The sequence below is a fragment of the Oncorhynchus tshawytscha genome, linkage group LG15 (assembly GCF_018296145.1).
Source record: "Oncorhynchus tshawytscha isolate Ot180627B linkage group LG15, Otsh_v2.0, whole genome shotgun sequence".
Classification (NCBI taxonomy): Eukaryota; Metazoa; Chordata; class Actinopteri; order Salmoniformes; family Salmonidae; genus Oncorhynchus; species Oncorhynchus tshawytscha.
In genome coordinates, this window is record NC_056443.1 from 29961573 (window position 1) to 29979438 (window position 17866).

A 17866-nucleotide genomic window follows, 5' to 3' on the forward strand; every position below is an offset into this window, starting at 1 on the left:
TCCTGTTAGCCAGTTACCCCTGTTACCCTGGTCCTCCTGTTACCCAGTTACCCCTGTTACCCTGGTCCTACTGTTACCCAGTTACCTCTGTTACCCTGGTCCTCCTGTTAGCCAGTTACCCCTGTTACCCTGGTCCTCCTGTTACCCAGTTACCCCTGTTACCCTGGTCCTACTGTTACCCAGTTACCTCTGTTAACCTGGTCCTCCTGTTAGCCAGTTACCCCTGTTACCCTGGTCCTCCTGTTAGCAAGTTACCCTTGTTACCCCTGTTACCCTGGTCCTACTGTTACCCAGTTACCCTTGTTACCCTGGTCCTACTGTTACCCAGTTACCTCTGGTCCTACTGTTACCCAGTTACCCTTGTTACCCCTGTAACCCTTGTTACCCCTGTAACCCGTGTTACCCCGTTACCCCTGTAACCCTGGTCCTCCTGTTACCCAGTTACCCCTGTTACACTGGTCCTCCTGTTACCCAGTTACCCCTGTTACCATGGTCCTCCTGTTACCCTGTTACCCCTGTTACCCTGGTCCTCCTGTTACCCATTTACCCGTTACCCCTGTAACCCTGGTCCTCCTGTTACCCTTGTTACCCCGTTACCCTGGTCCTCCTGTTACCCAGTTACCCCTGTTACCCTGGTCCTCCTGTTACCCAGTGACCCCTGTTACCCCTGTTACCCTGGTCCTCCTGTTACCCAGTTACCCCTGTTACCCCTGTAACCCTGGTCCTCCTGTTACCCTTGTTACCCTGGTCCTCCTGTTACCCAGTTACCCATGTTACCCTGGTCCTCCTGTTACCCAGTTATCCTTGTTACCCCTGTAACCCTTGTTACCCTGTTACCCATGTTACCCCGTTACCCTGGTCCTCCTGTTACCCAGTTACCCCTGTTACCCTGGTCCTACTGTTACCCAGTTACCCCGTTACCCTGGTCCTCCTGTTACCCAGTCACCCCTGTAACACTGGTCCTCCTGTTACCCATTTACCCTTGTTTTCCCTGTTACCCTGGTCCTCCTGTTACACAGTCACCCCAGTTACCCTGGTCCTCCTGTTACACAGTTACCCCTGTTACCCTGGTCCTCCTGTTACCCAGTTACCCCTGTTACCCTGGTTCTCCTGTTACCCAGTTACCCCTGTTACCCTGGTCCTCCTGTTACCCAGTTACCCTTGTTACCCCTGTAACCCATGTTACCCCGTTACCCCTGTTACCCTGGTCCTCCTGTTACCCAGTTACCCCTGTTACCCTGGTCCTCCTGTTACCCAGTTACCCCTGTTACCCTGGTCCTCCTGTTACCCAGTTATCCTTGTTACCCCTGTAACCCTTGTTACCCCTGTTACCCGTGTTACCCCGTTACCCTGGTCCTCCTGTTACCCAGTTTCCCGTTACTCTGGTCCTCCTGTTACCCAGTTACCCCTGTTACCCTGGTCCTACTGTTACCCAGTTACCCCGTTACCCTGGTCCTCCTGTTACCCAGTCACCCCTGTAACACTGGTCCTCCTGTTACCCATTTACCCTTGTTACCCCTGTTACCCTGGTCCTCCTGTTACCCAGTCACTCCAGTTGCCCTGGTCCTCCTGTTACACAGTTACCCCTGTTACCCTGGTCTTCCTGTTACCCAGTTACCCCTGTTACCCTGGTTCTCCTGTTACCCAGTTACCCCTGTTACCCTAGTCCTCCTGTTACCCAGTTACCCTTGTTACCCCGTTACCCCTGTTACCCAGTTTCCCCGTTACTCTGGTCCTCCTGTTACCCAGTTACCCCTGTTACCCTGGTCCTACTGTTACCCAGTTACCCCGTTACCCTGGTCCTCCTGTTACCCAGTTATCCTTGTTACCCCTGTAACCCTTGTTACCCCTGTTACCCATGTTACCCCGTTACCCTGGTCCTCCTGTTACCCAGTTTCCCTTTACTCTGGTCCTCCTGTTACCCAGTTACCCCTGTTACCCTGGTCCTACTGTTACCCAGTTACCCCGTTACCCTGGTCCTCCTGTTACCCAGTTATCCTTGTTACCCCTGTAACCCATGTTACCCCGTTACCCTGGTCCTCCTGTTACCCAGTTTCCCTGTTACCCTGGTCCTCCTGTTACCCAGTTACCCTTGTTACCCCTGTTACCCTGGTCCTCCTGTTACCCAGTTACCCCTGTTACCCTGGTCCTACTGTTACCCAGTTTATCCCTGTTACCCTCGTCCTCCTGTTACCCAGTTTATCCCTGTTACCCTGGTCCTACGGTTACCCAGTTTATCCCTGTTACCCTGGTCCTGCTGTTACCCAGTTACCCCTGTTACCCTGGTCCTACTGTTACCCAGTTACCCCTGTTACCCTGGTCCTACTGTTACCCAGTTACCTCTGTTACCCTGGTCCTACTGTTACCCAGTTTATCCCTGTTACCCTAGTCCTCCTGTTACCCAGTTACCCCTGTTACCCTGGTCCTACTGTTACCCAGTTACCCCTGTTACCCTGGTCCTACTGTTACCCAGTTACCCCTGTTACCCTGGTCCTCCTGTTACCCAGTTACCCCTGTTACCCTGGTCCTCCTGTTAGCCAGTTACCCCTGTTACCCTGGTCCTACTGTTACCCAGTTACCCCTGTTACCCTGGTCCTACTGTTACCCAGTTACCCCTGTTACCCTGGTCCTACTGTTACCCAGTTACCCCTGGTCCTCCTGTTACCCAGTTACCCCTGTTACCCTGGTCCTACTGTTACCCAGTTACCCTTGTTACCCCTGTTACCCTGGTCCTCCTGTTACCCAGTTACCCTTGTTACCCCTGTTACCCTGGTCCTACTGTTAGCCAGTTACCCCTGTTACCCTGGTCCTACTGTTACCCAGTTACCCTTGTTACCCCTGTTATCCTGGTCCTCCTGTTACCCAGTTACCCCTGTTACCCTGGTCCTCCTGTTACCCAGTTACCCCTGTTACCCTGGTCCTCCTGTTACCCAGTTACCCCTGTTACCCTGGTCCTACTGTTAGCCAGTTACCCCTGTTACCCTGGTCCTACTGTTACCCAGTTACCTCTGTTACCCTGGTCCTCCTGTTACCCAGTTACCCCTGTTACCCTGGTCCTCCTGTTACCCAGTTACCCCTGTTACCCTGGTCCTACTGTTACCCAGTTACCTCTGTTACCCTGGTCCTCCTGTTACCCAGTTACCCCTGTTACCCTGGTCCTCCTGTTACCCAGTTACCCCTGTTACCCTGGTCCTACTGTTACCCAGTTACCTCTGTTACCCTGGTCCTCCTGTTAGCCAGTTACCCTTGTTACCCCTGTTACCCTGGTCCTACTGTTACCCAGTTACCCCTGTTACCCTGGTCCTACTGTTACCCAGTTACCTCTGTTACCCTGGTCCTCCTGTTAGCCAGTTACCCCTGTTACCCTGGTCCTCCTGTTACCCAGTTACCCTGTTACCCTGGTCCTACTGTTACCCAGTTACCTCTGTTACCCTGGTCCTCCTGTTAGCCAGTTACCCCTGTTACCCTGGTCCTCCTGTTAGCAAGTTACCCTTGTTACCCCTGTTACCCTGGTCCTACTGTTACCCAGTTACCCTTGTTACCCTGGTCCTACTGTTACCCAGTTACCTCTGGTCCTACTGTTAGCCAGTTACCCTTGTTAACCCTGTTACCCTGGTCCTCCTGTTACCCACTTACCCTTGTTACCCTGGTCCTCCTGTTACCCAGTTACCCCTGTTACCCTGGTCCTACTGTTACCCAGTTACCCCTGTTACCCTGGTCCTCCTGTTACCCAGTTACCCCTGTTACCCTGGTCCTACTGTTACCCAGTTACCCCTGTTACCCTGGTCCTCCTGTTACCCAGTTACCTCTGTTACCCTTGTCCTACATGTTACCCAGTTACCCCTGTTCCTACTGTTACCCAGTTACCCCTGTTACCCTGGTCCTACTGTTACCCTGGTCCTACTGTTACCCAGTTACCCCTGTTACCCTGGTCCTCCTGTTAGCCAGTTTACCCCTGTTACCCTGGTCCTCCTGTTAGCCAGTTACCTCTGCCTACTGTAACCTTTTAACTGCCTTGCGATGAATAAGTCATCCATTTATTATGGAACTATAGTCCATAATGATAACTCTTTTTATCCTAACTCTATCTGCATGTTGATTAGTTGGTAGTTATGCTAGTTGTGAGTACTCCTGGGAGTACTCTTTTCTAGGGCTGTTTTGGTGACCTCAGTCAAATTCTATGTGGCCGTTGAGTCACGGTAATCTCCTTTTATGCACTCTGGACATGTGTTAGTAGGACTCAACTCACTAACAACCATCAGACCTAATGGTCTGGTGCTCAGGGCTCTATTGTCCCTCTAACCACGCTGACATCAATGCAAATGCTATCAAAAATCACATCAAACACTTATCATCAAAACAGTATCATGCTTTAAAAAGTCACCTCACTGTGATTAATCAATTTGAATAAAGAAGTTCAACAACAGGTTGAAACTGAATGGAAAACATGGTTGTTGTGGATGTTGTTTCAAAGCCTAACACAACGAAATGGACAGCGCTTTCTAAGGTGATGATTCATTCAAAACACTCTGATGCATATTGGAGCTTCTACATATATGTATAGGCCTATTGTGCCCAAGCCTGAAAAAAACTATTAAAATACGTTTTTAAGGCCATTAGCCTACCGCATATTAGACATGGCAGAAAAATATAAAATAAAGACAGATTTGGTACATATGTGGTCTAGCCTATAATTATAATGAATTTGTATTTGGTTTTGAATATCCTAGTAATAGGGATTTTTTTAAATATATTTTCATAATTAATAGGCTGAAACATTACCTTTAGCTACAGAATATCTTACCACCATGCATTTCCATCTCACCTCTCCCTGTTCCAATCTCCAATGAGCAGAGAGAGGGGCTGTCAACAGTTTAATGAAATATGTTTTGTTTTGAAATCATGTTATTATCAATGTTCCCGAACAGATTTCCCTTGGTTTCCCAAATTGGAGAATATCACCTGTCACACAGCAAAATAACCAGAGCAGCCTATCCACGAGTGAAAAACATACAGGCAGGAAAGTGGCCTCCATTCGCTAAACATACAGGCAGGAAAGTGGCCTCCATTCGCTAAACATACAGACAGGAAAGTGGCCTCCATTTGCTAAACGTACAGGCAGGAAAGTGGCCTCCCTTCACTAAACATACAGGCAGGAAAGTGGCCTCCATTGACTAAACATACAGGCAGGACAGTGGCCTCCAATCGTTAAACATACAGGCAGGACAGTGGCCTTCATTCGCTAAACATACAGGCAGGACAGTGGCCTCCATTCGCTAAACATACAGGCAGGAAAGTGGCCTCCATTCACTAAACATACAGGCGGAAAGTGGCCTCCATTCGCTAAACATACAGGCAGGAAAGTGGCCTCCATTCGCTAAACATACAGACAGGAAAGTGGCCTCCATTTGCTAAACGTACAGGCAGGAAAGTGGCCTCCCTTCACTAAACATACAGGCAGGAAAGTGGCCTCCATTGACTAAACATACAGGCAGGACAGTGGCCTCCAATCGTTAAACATACAGGCAGGACAGTGGCCTTCATTCGCTAAACATACAGGCAGGACAGTGGCCTCCATTCGCTAAACATACAGGCAGGAAAGTGGCCTCCATTCACTAAACATACAGGCAGGAAAGTGGCCTCCATTGACTAAACATACAGGCAGGAAAGTGGCCTCCATTCACTATTCCAGTGCATATGGATGACATGTATTTTTGTCTTGTTCCTGTTCCTGTCCATTTGATAATGGGTCATTCTAAATCAAAACTAATGTTATATATTAGTAAAGACAAGATTCAATTGAGGATAGTCTAATGGGTGAAAATATGATGACTTGATGAGAGAACAGCGTGTGCAGCCTGACCTGCTAACCACAATGCTTGTGCACGTATGTTGATTTTGTCCACCCCCATCAGACTCAATCAGGACAAACAGGTTGAATATCAAAATTAACTCTGAACCAACTACATTAATTTGGGGACAGGTCAAAAAGCATTAAACATTTATGGCAATTTAGCTAGCTAGCTAGCTTGCTGTTGCTAGCTAATTTGTCCTGGAATATAAACATTTGGTTGTTATTTTACCTGAAATGCACAAGGTCCTCTACTCCAACAATTAATCCACAGATAAAAGGGTAAAAGTTTGTTTCTGGGTATCTCTCCTCCTTCCGGCTTCTTCTTCTTCTTTGGACTTTATATGGCGGTGGGCATCCAACTTTAAGGTGCATTACCACCACCAACTAGACTGGAGTGTGGACCTCAGTTATCCCGAATTACATCTCTGAGGAGATTTTTTTAACCTTTATTTAACCAGGTAGGCTATTTGAGAACAAGTTCTCATTTACAACTGTGACCTCTACAGGGAGTTTGTAAGGTGTTTGTCTACCCTCTACATTTTGCCTTCAGTACAGTATTGGAGCAAGGCCCTACAATTAAACAATACTGAAATAGAGCTGGAAATAGAGCTGGTTTTCGCTGCTAAGTGACAGGCTAAGTGAGCAGGTGGTGCATCCTTCTACGTCAAATGCAGCGTGTCTTTCCGCCTCCCTCTATGTTATACAACAGGCTCCTTCAGGGCAGTGCACAAAACATCCCACACTTTTCTTGTAGAATATATGACACACTTCTTTTGTAGACATGTGTAGAGTATACCCATTTATTCTCACTACCAGTCCTAAACATAGTTTCTCCCGTCGATGGGGGGGCCTTGCTTTAAGTACAGGGACCCTCAGGAGCGGTTCAGTTCATTATAAGCAGGGTCCGTGTGACATAGTCTGTTTGGGCTGACCAGGCTACAGAGGAGATTACATATTGACTGAGCGGCCCTTTTGAAACACTAGACATATTCTCCCTGGTGAAAGAGTAGTTGAATCAGTGCTGGGTCACTGGTACTCGCCCCCCGGCCCACAAGACAGAGTACTATAACCCTATAACTCTTCTCCTTCTGCTATTAGATAGATATTTACACTCCAGACTACGACATTGCTCTTCCTAATATTTATATATTTCGTAATTCAATTATTTTTCTTTTAAATGTGTGTGTATTGTTGTGTATTGTTAGATGTTGCTGCACTGTTGGAGCTAGGAACTCAAGCATTTCACTACATCCACAACAACATTTCATTAGACTGAAAGAGGGCCATTCATGAGGGAAACAATAGTAGTCATGCTTTCCTTTCATCATCTCAATCCTCCCTCCTTCTCATTGGCCAAACTCTCTTTACCTCCCGGAACCTTAATTTCTCTCCTCTCTCATTGGCTCCGTCCGTCATGCCTATTCTGTCAATCATCCCCTCATGTTGTGGTGTTTTGGGAATTAACGCTTGGGTTCCTTAATCCACAGGGTAATCTGCCTAGAGTGATATTGACATTTAATCTTCATTTCTTTCCTTCCCAGGCATTTAGGATCTATTTATAGCCCCAACAACAATCTTTTATTAGGTTCAGGACCGCAATTACACAGAGGGAAATCACCTAGTCTTTAGCCAATTGAACTGGGACCTGTTGGTATATCTGAGTCTTGATATATCTGAGTTAGTCTTGGACGGATGTTCTGATCTAGGGTCAGGTCTTATGGGTGTCTGGAAAGGAAATGCTTGGGTGGTATCCAGATTGTCATACCTTCAAATCGACCTTGTGCCATACAAATCGACCTTGTGCCATACTGGGATATTCTGTCATTCCTGAACACAATGGGTGCTATTTTCAAACACTACTGAGCCTTAGCAATGCTAACATGTATATATAAAATCTCATAGAGAATGCTAACTAAACACGCATTGCAAACATTTTATACATTCTCTGACCTAAAGTATTTGCAGGACAGACATCCCAGCTCATAGAGTTATACAAGGAACAAACAAATGATGCTCCCAGTTTGCTGCACAGCAAGGCTCTTGATCCAGGAAGGAATTCTCTGCTGTTACCAAGCGACGCTTGATTTTGGAAGAAGCTAATCACTTAGCTAGATAGCTAACCAGCTACTAAATTAGCAAATTAAGTGCTTAACTGCAGAGCATTTAGCATATTTTAGACAGTTAACTTAATAGTTAAAAGATATTTAGCTGGCAAACATTTAGTTGTGAATTCTATACTGTAAGTACATCACCCATGCTGCACAACAGTGAGTGACTCACAAGGCTCCGGTCTCTCGTAATTGTGTGCTCGTAAACAAACAGCACGTGACTGGGGACTATTGGCAAGCTTCATAGTGAAAAATGATGTGACAGTTGAAATGAAGAAAGCAATCTTTTTATCTCCTAACGCATTACACAAGTTGACTACAGTTATTTACTTAAGTAGCTACAAATATTCAAATGTATAAAAATAAAAATAAAAAAAAAATAGTTTTGACGGTATTGAAAAAAACATCCTGTGGCTATTTACAAATATTCTGGTATACGGTATATACAGCTACCGTCCATGCTTAATAGGTAGACTAGCCATGCACAAGTCCCAGTAATGCCTGACTCTGCTGTTCTGGGGAGTTTTGCATTCAATGAACTTAATCACACACCAAGCAAACACCAGACTGCCACACACACGCACGCGCACACGCGCACACACACACACACGCGCGCGCACTGATAGGCTTTATTAATAACACCAGGCCTACATAGTAAATCCTGGTCTGGCCCTAGTCCACCACCATCGTGACACAGTGCAAATTCTAACCTCCAGTAGTGGCTTTGATATTTCTATGTCACCCCGTCAAGCGAGAAAGTAGACAACACGGTTTTACAGCCAAGAGAGAGAGAGAGAGGGAGAGGGAGGGAGAGAGGGAGAGGGAGGGAGAGCGAGAGAGGGAGAAGGAGGGAGCGGGAGGGAGGGAGAGCGAGAGGGAGGGAGAGGGAGGGAGCGGCAGGGAGAGAGGGAGAGGGAGGGAGCGGGGGAGAGAGAGAGAGAGAGAGAGAGGGGAGAGGAGAGAGAGGGAGAGGGAGGGAGAGCGAGAGAGGGGAGAGGTGGGGAGGGAGGGAGAGCGAGAGAGGGAGAGTGAGAGAGGGGAGGGAGGGAGGGAGGGAGAGCGAGAGAGGGAGGGAGGGAGCGGGAGGGAGGGAGCGGGAGGGAGGGAGAGCGAGAGAGAGAGGGAGAGGGAGGGAGCGGGAGTGAGAGCGAGAGAGGGAGAGGGGCACCTTTAGGTTATGGACCTTGAGGTACACCCAGTCACTTCTCTCGTTCCTTTTTTTATTTTTGTGTCAATCGTCCATTTTGTTTTGAAGTTGACCTATCTTCTGTGTGTGTGTCCCTTCTTCTCTTCTTCCTCAGAATGGGCTCAACGCTTTGCACCTGGCAGCTAAGGAGGGCCATTGGAGCTGGTCCAGGAGCTGCTGGAGAGAGGCTCTGCTGTGGACTCGTCCACCAAGGTGGGTTCCCTTACCGTTCTACCGTACAGTATGTGAGGCTAGCACAGTATGAGCGTAGCACAGGTAGGTAGTCTATTAATTCATCCACAGCTGAGTAGAGGCAGATTTGTGAAAGAGTTGTTAGGAGCTTGAATTCTGGCCAGGTTTTTAAATTATATTTCTCTCAGCTGCTTTGGACTTAAGATCATAATCCAGTGAAAGCACTCCAAAGATGACATCAGGTTTTGTTTTTCTTCAGCGGTGAAATCCGATAACTGTGCATTGTTTTGTTTTGACTTGATGTTGTACTTTCCAACTGGGATCGAATCTTTCAAATAACCCCCAAAAAATGGGATGCATTTCTCAGAAAAGGTATCGGTTCTGCAAATTAGGGACCCGAAGCGTGGATAAAGTGTCACACACGGGGTTAACCAGGTCAAAATCCTGGATCGGCTGTAGTCCTTCATTAACCTGACTCATAACCTTTTCACAGTGAGACTATACTACGATACCCAGGGCAGTCAGCCATATCCCACTGACCTCAATGCACTGTAACTAACCTAATGCTGTCACATGAAGGGGCACTCTAGAGAATACTTCAGAGTACTGGGGTGTAGCAGGCAGGAAAGGGGATACAGCTAGTTTCAATGTAAATGGAGGTAGTAATGCCAAGCTGTGGAAATGGAGAAGCCATATTCCTTCTAAGCTACATGTGTGACTTCTTAGATGTTGAAATGTAGATTCAACACTTTAATAAATATATATTTTTTATTTATTTATTTATTTCAACTTTATTTAACCAGGTAGGCAACAGGTAGGCAACAGGTAGGCAACAGGTAGGCAACAGGTAGGCAACAGGTAGGCAACAGGTAGGCAACAGGTAGGCAACCGCGACCTGGCCAACACCTCCAATGTAGAAGCTGCTAAAGCCATGACATAATTTTTTGGAATTTTCCAAGCTGTTTAAAGGCACAGTCAACTTAGTGTATGTAAACTTCTGACCCACTGGAATTGTGATACAGTTTAAATATATATATATTTCACCTTTATTTAACCAGGTAGGATGGTTGAGAACAAGTTCTCATTTACAACTGCTACCTGGCCAAGATAAAGCAAAGCAGTTTGACACGTACAACAACACAGAGTTACACATGGAATAAACAAAACATACAGTCAATAATACAGTAGTAAAAGTCTATATACAGTTTGTGCAAATGAGGTAGGACAAGGGAGGTAAGGCAATAAATAGGCCACGGTGGCGAAGTAATTACAATATAGCAATTAAACACTGGAATGGTAGATGTGCAGAAGATTAAAGTGCAAGTAGAGATACTGGGGTGCAAAGGAGCCAGATAAATAAATAAATATAGCATGGGGATGAGGTAGTTGGATGGGCTGTTTACAGATGGGCCATGTACAGGTGCTGTGATCTGTGAGCTGCTCTGACAGCTGGTGCTTAAAGCTAGTGAGGGAGATATGAGTCTCCAGCTTCAGTGATTTTTGCAGTTCGTTCCAGTCATTGGCAGCCGAGAACTGGAAGGAAAGGCGGCCAAAACAAGAATTGGCTTTGGGGTTGAATATACAGTTGGTGTTTTTGCCTCGTGGTTAGTGTTTGAATGGCTGACATGGTGCCATTTGAGGTGCCTCTCCAAATAACTGTTTAATACTACTCAATATCCAGGACTGACTCGTCTTGTGTTGAACATCATTCACTGGGTCGTGTTTGATTGTTTATACTGTACATGTCTCATTTTAAGTGTGTATTTTGACATCCCAATAGGCCTACCCCAAACTTGAGGTAGACTGTCACTGAAACAAGTTTCTTGACGTGACTTGTTAATGTGTCCTAGTTAAAAGCATTTAGGGATTAATCCCAGGCTGTTGCTGGTATGAGTGAAAACTCTCTGTGTGTGTGTCACAGCATCATTAGGAAGGCATTATCCCTGGCTGTCTGTGTCACAGCATCATTAGAAAGGCATTATCGCTAGCTGTCTGTGTCACAGCATCATTAGGAAGGCATTTTCTCTGGCTGTCTGTGTCACAGCATCATTAGGAAGGCATTATCCCTGGCTGTGTGTCACAGCATCATTAGGAAGGCATTATCGCTAGTTGTCTGTGTCACAGCATCATTAGGAAGGCATTATCGCTAGCTGTCTGTGTCACGGCATCATTAGAAAGGCATTATCACTAGCTGTCTGTGTCACGGCATCATTAGGAAGGCATTTTCTCTGGCTGTCTGTGTCACAGCATCATTAGGAAGGCATTATCCCTGGCTGTCTGTGTCACAGCATCATTAGGAAGGCATTATCCCTGGCTGTCTGTGTCACAGCATCAGTAGGAAGGCATTTTCTCTGGCTGTCTGTGTCACAGCATCATTAGGAAGGCATTATCCCTGGCTGTCTGTGTCACAGCATCATTAGGAAGGCATTATCCCTGGCTGGCTATGTCACAGCATCATTAGGGAGGCCCCCTCAACTCCATCACTGAGCCATGGGTGTCTGTGGATATGCCTGGCTGTCTGGGTTGTCAGTGATGGATTGAATGAATGAGGATGGGTGATAAAATGGTGAATGGGAGTTGCTGAAGAGTAATGCGATGGCGGTATGACAGTCATTTGTGTCGTAACGAAAATGTCATAACACTAATGAGGGAGGGAGTAGGGTATAGCTAGTTATATGAGGTTTGATCAGAGTGCCAATTATACTGTGATATATGCTGTCTCTATTTTTTTGTGGGACCTCCTTGTGCATGATTCTTTTTATGGGCCTAATATATAGTAAGCAAAATGTATTAATTTGGCTTGAACACAACGAGTCATGATGTTTTCATCTTATTGTCAACAAATTATAAGTAGGCTACCTGCGAATGTTCATCCACTCCAAAATATCTCTGAGTGTGTTGACATCTGGTGATTATCTCTGAGTGTGATGACATCTGGTGATTATCTCTGAGTGTGATGACATCTGGTGATTATCTCTGAGTGTGATGACATCTGGTGATTATCTCTGAGTGTGATGACATCTGGTGATTATCTCTGAGTGTGATGACATCTGGTGATTATCTCTGAGTGTGATGACATCTGGTGATTATCTCTGAGTGTGATGACATCTGGGGATTATCTCTGAGTGTAATGACATCTGGTGATTATCTCTGAGTGTGATGACATCTGGTGATTATCTCTGAGTGTGATGACATCTGGTGATTATCTCTGAGTGTAATGACATCTGGTGATTATCTCTGAGTGTAATGACATCTGGTGATTATCTCTGAATGTGATTATATACACACAAAAATATACACACAAAAATGTGGTATTATTTGTGGATAGTCACAATAATATAATAGTTTGATAGTAGTATTTACATGCTATGCAAGAAGAAGGATTTCCCTAATAATCCTGTTTCCATGGAGACATCTGATGGCACTCTGCAGAAAATCACCAATCAAAATAAACATTCTATCACAGCGAACATGTTATTTTTGGGAAGCACATGCGCAGATCTGGGTGGGCACAGGAGACCTGGGAGGCTATGCTACAAGCGACAAGTTCACCAGAGCTGTCATTGCCAACCTAGCCGTCTGAGCTAGTCGCATACTGGCATCTCTCTGCAGCTCGTAAACATACACTTTATTTATTGACCTAATGTCTGCACTAATATCACTCAATATATTAAATTATTAAACATTCTATGTTAAGACCGATTTTCCATACAGCTGAGTTTCAGATATAGTAATGCCGATTAACCATATACTGCAGTGGGCTAAATCAGGGTCACACAGAGTGATTTGTGTTAGTCTTAAACAAAGTATAAACCTCACACATGGTTATGGGCTCAACAAAAACAAGACACCTGTACCATGTTAGACATAGAGTTGAAATCTATCACATGTTGAGTTTGCATCCCAATATTACACTTTCTAAACACCACAGAAGACTGAAATATAACAAAAACTGTTTGACATAGAAACACCGGATTTTCGTTGTAAAAAAACAACAACAACAAAAACGTTATTAATGGGGACGTTAAGAAACGTTTGAATAACATTCCACCCCATGAGGCCAAAGAGGGCACTTTTGTCTGCGATGTTTGCGTGTTCTAATGTGTCGAAAGATTTGCTCAGAAAACCAGGTGTTTTAATCAGCGTATGCTATTTTGACGTTACACCGGTTAAGATTAGCAGAGTGAGGTGTTTACATGATTATTGGGTCATGTGTCTACTGCCATAATCAGTTTAATATCGAGGTTGAAGGTTAAATAAGAAAGGTTGAAGGTTAAATAAGAAAGGTTGAAGGTTAAATAAGAAAGGTTGAAGGTTAAATAAGAAAGGTTGAAGGTTAAATAAGAAAGGTTGAAGGTTAAATAAGAAAGGTTGAAGGTTAAATAAGAAAGGTTGAAGGTTAAATAAGAAAGGTTGAAGGTTATTCATTTGTGTAAAGATGAAATACCAAACTGTAATAGTAATACATGTTCCTATTTTTTTACAGTGCCAAGCAGTACCTGTATTCATCTGTGTTTTTAGGCCTATACAGTCATCTGTGTTTTTAGGCCTATACAGTGCCAAGCAGTACCTGTATTCATCTGTGTTTTTAGGCCTATACAGTGCCAAGCAGTACCTGTATTCATCTGTGTTTTTAGGCCTATACAGTGCCAAGCAGTACCTGTATTCATCTGTGTTTTTAGGCCTATACAGTGCCAAGCAGTACCTGTATTCATCTGTGTTTTTAGGCCTATACAGTGCCAAGCAGTACCTGTATTCATCTGTGTTTTTAGGCCTATACAGTGCCAAGCAGTACCTGTATTCATCTGTGTTTTTAGGCCTATACAGTGCCAAGCAGTACCTGTCATATATTCATGATGTGATATTCTCCTTCTGTCTGAGGTGAAACGTGAACCTCTTGTTATGTGTTTTAACTCACTCCTTTAGCAACTCAACCCCCCCCAATGCTCCATGTTTTCCTTGTTCTCTGATACTGCTAGAAGTACTGTCTGTGTGTTCTATCCACCAGAAAGGGAACACAGCCCTCCACATTGCCTCTCTGGCCGGACAGGCAGACGTAGTGAAGATGCTGGTGAAGCAGGGAGCAGAAATTAACTCTCAGTCTCAGGTAAGAGATACAGTAGCAAGGCGGCAGCTATCTTGCTTTTGTCTCTAATCCCTACCAACTGATCAGGATTGCGGTGGCCATAAAATGCTGTGGACATACCTGCCTATGGACATACCTGTGGACATATGGGCTAAGCACATACCCTCTTACTGTGTGGTGTACAGCCAGTCAAATTGATGTTGTATTGATTGATGCCATACAATATGGTGTCTTCCCAAAATGATGTTACATGTACAGTTGTTGTTGTCTTCATTAGGTTCTAAGGTCTAATGTTGCACTGTTGTGTCTCCAGAATGGCTTCACTCCTCTGTACATGGCTGCTCAGGAGAACCATATAGATGTGGTACGTTACCTTCTGGAGAACGGAGGTAACCAGAGCACCGCCACAGAGGTGAGGACGGAGTGTGTCTTTATGGCAGTCATACAGTTTAAGTCACATTTTGACATAAATATGTTACCAACAACTACCATTTTGAACAATTTGTTCTGTTTTGAATAATTACATATCAACTCTATCCATCACCATTGTTTGTCTGTGGCTATGCTAAACTCCTCCCTCCCCATCTCCTCCCTCCTCCAGGATGGATTCACCCCCCTGGCCATCGCCCTCCAGCAGGGCCACAACCAGGTGGTGTCCGTCCTGCTGGAGAACGACACCAAGGGCAAGGTGCGGCTGCCCGCCCTGCACATCGCCGCCCGCAAGGACGACACCAAGTCTGCAGCGCTGCTCCTCCAGAACGACCACAACGCCGACGTCCAGTCCAAGGTGCGGCCGGTTAAAACGGGCATCTGTGTCATTGGGTTAGCATATCTCTGTGGTGCTAGGACCATGTGTTGTTAATGGTGCAAGCCCATAAGGAAATATAATACAGTGTGTTAAAGTTTAGTTTGTCAGCACTTTGTGGTGTATGGTATAAATAACAACACTTTTTAATAGCAAATAGTGTCAGGAGAATGTGTCATCATTGACCTTAGTTCCTGTCTGACTGTCTGGGGTGTTTACCAGTAGTTGGTTGCCTCTGTCTGTCTGTGTCTGTCTGTCTGTGTCTGTCTGTCTGTCTGTCTGTCTGTCTGTCTGTCTGTCTGTCTGTCTGTCTGTCTGTGTCTGTCTGTCTGTCTGTCTGTCTGTCTGTCTGTCTGTCTGTCTGTCTGTCTGTCTCTCTGTCTGTCTCTCTGTCTATCTGTGTATCTCTCTCTCTCTGTCTCTCTGTCTCTCTCGCTCTCTCTCTCTCTCTGTCTCTCTGTCTCTCTCTCTTTCTCCTTCAGTGTCTGTGTGCCTGCCACGTCTTCCTTGGTCCTGCCACTAACCGGGCCTCTTTCTCTTCCTGTCTCATCTGTCTGTCTGACCCACTCACACCCTCCTCCCCCATCACTCGCTACCACTGTGTTTATGTCTAGCACTGTATGGAGTGTGCTGTTGTCCACAGGTCGTATTGTTGAATATCACAATTTAAGGGCCGTATGCATGCACCCTTGGGGGATTCCTGTGGAAACGAGGTGGGGTGTGTAGGAATGGGCTGTGGCTAGAGTTAAGTGCAGTTTCACTTGTTTTGAAAGACAGTAGCCTAAACTGAAGTCATATCCAAAAGGCCCTCCTGTAGCACTGCTGATTTTCCTAGCTGGTTGACCAGTCAATGTCATTGATTGGCCAACATCCACTCACCTGCATTACCCAGGTCTAAATCAGTCCTTTTGATTGATCGTTTGACTTTTGGGTAAAACAGCTGACACGGTTTAAAAAAACAATTGAAAGTACAAAGAACCCCAGAGGATAAAACATAAAATCGTATTTCCAATGTGGTCCTCGGTGTAGGACGATAACAGGAGTGAAAACTAGAGAATGAGTGAAAACTAGCAGTGTTGTGGTTCACCAGGTCGTCAACAGCCCCGCGCTATAAACGCATGGCACACCAGTTATAATTGATGTTGTCAATGAACGTAACACTGTCCTTGTGTCAGACCTAATGCTAATGTTATTAAATCATATTACATAATATATGCAGCCATGACATGCTGTTTGCAGCTCAGCTGTCTTCATGAAATACTCTTCACCATGAGCCACAGGGGAGACCCAGAGGAGGGTGGATGAAGAGTGCAGCACACTCACATAAACTCACACACTCTCTCACACACGCCCACTATCACACACACCCACTATCACACACGCCCACTATCACACACTATGGCTGCATTTACACAGGTAGCCAAATTCAGATATTTTTTCCACTAATTGGTCTTTTGACCAATCGCGTCAGATCTTTTCACATCAGATATTTTTCAGAGCTGATCTAATTCATCGAAAGACCATTTAGTGAAAAAATTATAAACGCAGCCATGAAAGTCGTCTGACTTTACCTGAATTCGTTTGGAAATAACCACCTGTCTTAAAGTCTGACTTTGAATTGTAAAAACACTATAAATTTGCAACTCTCTAGTGAGTTTGGCCTTGTGGCACAAAATGGCTGCCATGCATCACTGTGGCCTGTTGCATAGCGACAGTAAGGCCTGCTCATAGATAATAGTATTGTGTACAGTATAGCTCCATGGGCTTCCTTCCATCATTGTAAAATATCTGAAGGTTTTTGGATGGAAAGATACTATAAAGCATACACAGTTTAGCGATAAAGCAGTTTTTTTTTAGAGAATCATACCACTCTAGTCACGTTGCCAGTATTCTTTGTACTGCGTAACTACCCTGAGCTCTGAGCGTCTGTACAACTGTTTGTGAAATGTCTTTCCCTCCCCCGTCTCTACTGCTTCAGATGATGGTCAATAGGACTACGGAGGTATAACCACTATGTCTACCACTCCAACCTTGACCATAAAACACATCACTGTTCTGTTTTGTCTTTATTTCCCTCACGTCTATAGCATTGCACGGTGGCAAATAGCCGCGGGTCTTTTGATTTTGTTCTGTAATGCTAATTATAAACTGGGTGGTTCAAGCTCTGATTGCTGATTGGCTGACAGCCGTGGTATATCAGACCGTATACCATGGGTATGACAAAACGTTTTATTTTTACTGCTAGAATCACATTAGTATCCAGTTTATAATAGCAATAAGCGACCCCGGGGTTTTTGGTATTTGGCCAATATACCACGGCTAAGGGCTGTGTCCAGGCACTCCGAGTTGCATCATGCTTAAGAACAGCCCTTAGCTGTGGTATATTGGCCGTATACCACACCCCCCCAGGCCTTAAGTACGCATGGCAATATTTATTTTTTCACACCTCAGTAGTTTGTCTTTCAGTTAGAAATTGGTTATCTGTTCATTTTTACTTTGTGCGTACTTTGGACTTCCTTTCTATTTTGATTGGTTGACAAGCTCAGCAAGCTTGATTACTGAAAACCTCTGATACATTTCACCTCTAATACAAAACATTTTTGATAATGATGAATAATGCTTTTTGACAGGGTGT

The 17866-nt window shown here is 45.1% G+C and overlaps 1 protein-coding gene across 1 annotated transcript in view; it reads left to right on the top strand.

The window, feature by feature from the left end:
* Positions 1–17866, top strand: part of LOC112214895 (ankyrin-2-like) — a 192760-nt gene that overhangs the window by 80673 nt on the left and 94221 nt on the right. Inside the window, 6 exon segments of the mRNA XM_042298414.1 lie at positions 9264–9303; positions 9306–9361; positions 14349–14447; positions 14740–14838; positions 15028–15213; positions 17210–17233. Of these exon segments, the coding sequence (XP_042154348.1) occupies positions 9264–9303; positions 9306–9361; positions 14349–14447; positions 14740–14838; positions 15028–15213; positions 17210–17233 (504 nt within the window).